Source organism: Penaeus japonicus, unplaced genomic scaffold (assembly GCF_977035675.1).
Source record: "Penaeus japonicus unplaced genomic scaffold, GWHDUDI00000001_assembly GWHDUDI00000031, whole genome shotgun sequence".
NCBI classification, from domain to species: Eukaryota; Metazoa; Arthropoda; class Malacostraca; order Decapoda; family Penaeidae; genus Penaeus; species Penaeus japonicus.
This window is the reverse complement of record NW_028234433.1, coordinates 22,485,413-22,490,412: the sequence shown is the minus strand read 5'-3', so window position 1 is coordinate 22,490,412 and position 5,000 is coordinate 22,485,413. Positions and strand designations below refer to the sequence as shown.

The window sequence follows — 5,000 nt, the reverse complement described above, 5'->3', positions numbered from 1 at the left end:
TATAAATATATATATAAATATATATTAAAATAAAGAGATAAACAGACATATAGTAGATAAGTAATGACAAAATGAACTTTAGCGTTTCAAAATACAATGTAAATTTCCACAGCCAAACTTGGAATCTGGCCGAACATTTCAGCGCGAGTCCAACTAAAGAGAACACACCACCAAAGGACTCGAGCACCACCACCCACCTACGGGTCCTGTTCCAGTGCTGGGCCAAGGGTGCCTCAGCTACCTTGGACTCTGTGTCCCGGGCGTGGGCACCATGGGGTATGACGAGTACAGGACGTAGGACGGGTGCGAGGCGAAGGACGGATGCAGGACATTGGACGGGTGCGGGACGGAGGACGGATGCAGGACATTGGACGGGTGCGGGACGGAGGACAGATGCAGGACATTGGACGGGTGCGGAACGGAGGACGGGTCCGGGACGGAGGACGGGTGCGGGACGGAGGACGGGTCCGGGACGGAGGACGGATGCTGGCCGTACGGGTGATGCGGGACATATATCGGCTGAAGGACGATGGGCGGAGGGGCCTGCCTCTCTCTGGAGGGGGACCGTGACCTATTCGGGGTCCTGGGCGATGCTGCAAAGGAGGGAAGGAGAGGCACTGGATTCCAAGGGTGACATGTACGAATACACACAGTGCACACGCATACTAAAAGAAAAGAAAAGAAAAGAAAAGAAAAAAAAAAAACACTGCATTACAAATACACACAGCACCTACATTCGTACATACTGTGTACGTAAAGCAACACAGACACTACATCGCAAACACAGAGGCAACATTTACACACATTGTCTATGTAAAGAGATCTCCATTGTCAACACATTTCCTTCTCCCTTTCCCCCCACAAAGGAACCGCCTTGTCATGGCGCGGGCGCTTGAACTCCTTCCTCGGACGAGCCCGCTCTGGATCTGGCCAGTCTCTTCCATCTGTTGAGGTGGCCTTCCAGCGGCAGGTTCTCTGGGAAGGGATGACTAAATGTTCCTAGGTGCTGATCTAGTAGGTGGGGTATAAGTACGCCCTGCAGCTAGCAACACGCCTCTTTGGTCCTCTATTCCAGCAAGACGGCTGGCCTGATCTCGACTCGGCTAGGTCAGTCGGCTGGTCTCTCTTTTAAGCTAGGCTAGGGTCAAGCAGTCCCTGTCTTACAGGCAAATGCATGGTCTTGCGAGTGCCATCAACATGAGGCTGGGGTTGCGTATATCCTCCCATCACCCCTGTGGCTTCTGAGCATAGCCTCGGTGCACAGCTTCACCTAGTTGGACTCCGTGGTGGGTGGGGGCGTGGGAGGAGGAATTGAAGCACTAACATATGGCAACTTTCACCACTAAACCCTTGACTAATACTCCCGCTGACGATCCCAGGAAGAAATCAACCAAGGCTGTCACCTTGGAGTCTTTCAAGGTCCTCTGTGACAAAAGTAGAAAGATGGGTAAGGCTCTGGCGTCGCTTCAGAGAAAACTTGCCCAAGAAACTCGGGCTGGACCCTCCAAACCAGCCCCTGGCTCTGACATGTCTCTGGCGTCGGTTCAGACGAGTCAAAACAAAAATGGAAGCCAGGTAAGACTCTAACCCTGCTGGCCCCACTGCCAAAACTCCAGCATCGGTTCGGACAGGCAACAAGCGGCCTCGGAGGGCGAGTTTGTAGCCCCAAGTGGGTTCCCCCTAAACCCAAAGGATTCAACAACGCTTACCAGATGGTACGGGCTCTGGAAAACCAGAGACAGTGCCGTCTGACGATTAGAATTGCCAGAGACAATGGCAGGGGTCAAGCGACAGGTATAGCTGTCTAACCAGCCCGGAGGCTGTCATCTCTGGGCCCTGCCTGAGGATGCGAGTGTGCTCGCATTCCATCAGGTAGTGCTCTAATTTGGCGTCCGGCGCGCCACAATGATCACAGCGTCGCTCATCTTGCCCAATGGTGGGTATGATATGCCACGTACAAGGGTAGCCTATTCTCAGTCTGTGCACATCTTGATATTCTAGGATAGAGTATCAGTGACTCATAGCCTGTGGCGTCTGAGTACCAGCTGGCCGAGAGGGAGGTTCTTGCTTCCTCTCTATGTCACTGCAGGGCACCGACCTGCCCTGCAATCATCATTTTATGTCTTAGCAGTTCCGGGCACCACAAGATTACCCTGGTCCAGGATTCTCTGATCAATGGTGAGAATCGTGGTTACAAGATAAATGTTATCAAGGGGTGTGCTTTGTTGCAGGCTGTCAATGGCGGCCCTAGAATCTATGTGTATGACAACATGCCCGTCCATCTGGGCTGCATGAGCTAGAGCTTCTATAAGAGCGACTGCCTCTGGCTGGAGCGAGGAAGCATTGTCAGATACCCACATAACTTTCTCCATGCCCTTGTGAAGTAGGTTTTACTATTCAGCGGCGTGATTGCTGCGATATTCCTCTCCATCTCAGCCCTCAATAGAGGCAGTGAGTACTGTGTCTTTCTCCTTGACAGGTTCATGACAGAAAACTCCATCAAGGATCGTGCCCACGGCGGGACTGAGACATAGTCAGGGTGGGGGAGGTCCATGCCCTTAATCAGTAGTCTCTTTGAGCTCAAAGCATTTCAGCACCCTGGCTATGTGAAACAGCCAGGTGTTGTTAGCAAAGAATTCATGGTTCTGTGCAAGCCGACACTGCACTCTCTGTCTTAGCTGTGAGTCCGGTGGGGACTGTAGGACAGTTCTTGGCAAAGAACTGGGCCACCATCATATCAATCCGGGTGTCCAGGGGGAAAAGTTTGGCCTCCAAGAGGAGGTTATAACCTTCGCCAACCCAGGGGCACCCAGAATAATCATGGCGGCTTCATTTTGTATGATGTCAAGCCTTTTCCTGAGTCCAGGCTTGACTGTAATCAGGGCAACAGAGGCATAATCCACAATGGGACAGACAGTGTGCACATAGAAGGATCTTAGTACACGGTGCCCAGTCCCTAAGCGCCGCCCCAACAGAGCTCTCATGACAGAGAGCCTTGCCTTGGTCCGGTCTAATAGATATTTGATCTCAGAGCAGGTGAGGTTCTCATCAACCCATAACCCCAAGTATTGGTAGACGTGTACCCACTCTAGCTCTAGACCTTGGACTCGCAGTCTTTGATCGGGGACATTATGTTTATTGTTTATTGCCTTCAATTTAGCTGTTGAGATCTTAAGCCCGACTCTGCGGCATTCCTCAGATATTAGGTCCAGACAACGCTGGGCATTTCTGACTGGATTCTCATTTCGTCTCCCAATAGAGATAATTGCTAGATTATCTGCACATGAGATGTTCTATTCTGTTCCGAAAATCCAGGCAAGCAGTCTGCCTTTGATTCCCTTGCGGATCATCTCTTGAATGGCGAGTGGGCTTGCCAGTTCAAAAGCCTTCTCCAGGTCTAGGAAGACAATAACAGAACTGCTGTTGCTGACAGTGCTTAGTAAGGTGGCCATGCTGTGAGCAGTGCTCTTACCCCTTATGAACCCATGTAGGTGTTTATGTCGAGGTCCCAACTTCCATTGGAGCCGATTCAGTAACATTTTCTATGCTGTCTTTCCCAGGCAGCTAAGTAGGGAGATGGGACGGTACCGTCCCTGCTCCTTTGGTTTGGGGACGGGAACTATGTCAGCCCTCTTCCAGCACTGTGGCAGCGAGCAATTTGTGGACCGTCTGATACGGTTCCACAGTTCTGAAAGGGAGGTTTGGTGGCCAAAGGACTCACACCACTCCAGCCACTTTTCCTGCTTTACCCTCTTAGCAGTTTCTTGAGCATCCTTGAGAGCCTCTTTCAGAAGAGCGTGGTTCTCGGGGGTTCTCTGTCTGCGGAAGTGCCTTCTGCACATATTGATTCTGTGGTTGACCTCTTTAATCTCATCATTGTAATACCAGGCGTCCTTGAAACACCCGAGTTTTGGGGATGGTCTCTGAGGCTGCCTCGTCTATGGCATTTACTAGTCAGGCCTCAAGTATATCCACATTATCGTTAAGTTAGAAGTCAATGGTTCTGAGACACCTGGCCAGGGCCTTCTGGAAGGTTTTACAGTTGGCCCTGTCCACCTTGAGGTCATCACGTCTCATCCCAAGGTGGTAGGAGCTTCCAGACTCTCCAAAGTGACCAGGTAAGTCCTGGTCACTTTGAAGGGAGCCCCAGTTGCATATTTAGACCTTGGCAATTGGGGCTCCTACAACCTCAGGACATATGTTCCTGACCCTCTCCGCTGTGCCAGAAGTACAGGCACCACCAGGCCACTTGCTCTGCAAAGCCAAAGTGTGGTGTCTGTAGTCAGGCACACAATACAGAGGTGTGCCTCAAAGCACACAATGAGGGCAAGCGGGACTCCACTGCAAAGTGTCCCAACTGCCACAAAAAGCACCATGCCTGGAGCCTCGGCTGTCCATAAGGAAGTAAGAGGCTCTTCGATGGCAAGAGGTCATTGCAAAGCGACCAGACTTTGTTCCCGCCCCTCCAGGCACTCATGTCTGGGGGCAGAACAAAGGGGTAAGGGCTTTCCCCCTCCTAGGAGGAAGGACGCATCGCCCCAAAAGAAAACACCACCGGACACCTCCAACACAAAGGAGTTCCCGGCTCTGGTGGCAGTTCCAAGACGGAAACAGACCCGAAAGAAGTCTGGGAACATCACAAAGTCTACCCCAAGAGTAGAGAGACCAACTCTGTTTACAGAGGACTTGATGCTCCTGCTAACAACAGTCGTCACAGCAGTTGCGACAGCATTAGGGAGGACCAGTGAGGAGACGGAGAAGGCAGTCAATGTCGCCATGACGGCAATGACTCAGACTGTCGCTGCCCTGAAGGAGAGAGGGAGATGAGTCCTATGGCCTCAACACCCACTCTGACTCAGGGCGAGACTCCTCTCCCCACAAACCCCCAGGGCAGTGCCTACACCCAAACCTCAAAGGGTGAAGAAGCCACGACCACCCAGAAAGAAGGTCAAGGCGACCAGGGGTTCTCCACCTCCCAGGAGACCCAGCCCTACTAATGG

At 51.9% G+C, this 5,000-nt stretch overlaps 1 protein-coding gene across 3 annotated transcripts in view; it reads right to left on the bottom strand.

Moving 5' to 3' along the window:
- The window catches only part of LOC122245447 (uncharacterized), a 7,072-nt gene that overhangs the window by 1,263 nt on the left and 809 nt on the right, over nt 1-5,000 (bottom strand). For all 3 annotated transcript variants that reach the window (XM_086555381.1, XM_086555380.1, XM_086555382.1), the window contains exons 3-4: nt 464-593; nt 198-391 (exon numbers count right to left, since the gene is read on the bottom strand). In XM_086555381.1, the coding sequence (XP_086411507.1) occupies nt 238-391; nt 464-593 (284 nt within the window). In that variant the 3' untranslated portion in view covers nt 198-237. The remainder of the gene's footprint in view (nt 1-197; nt 392-463; nt 594-5,000) is intronic.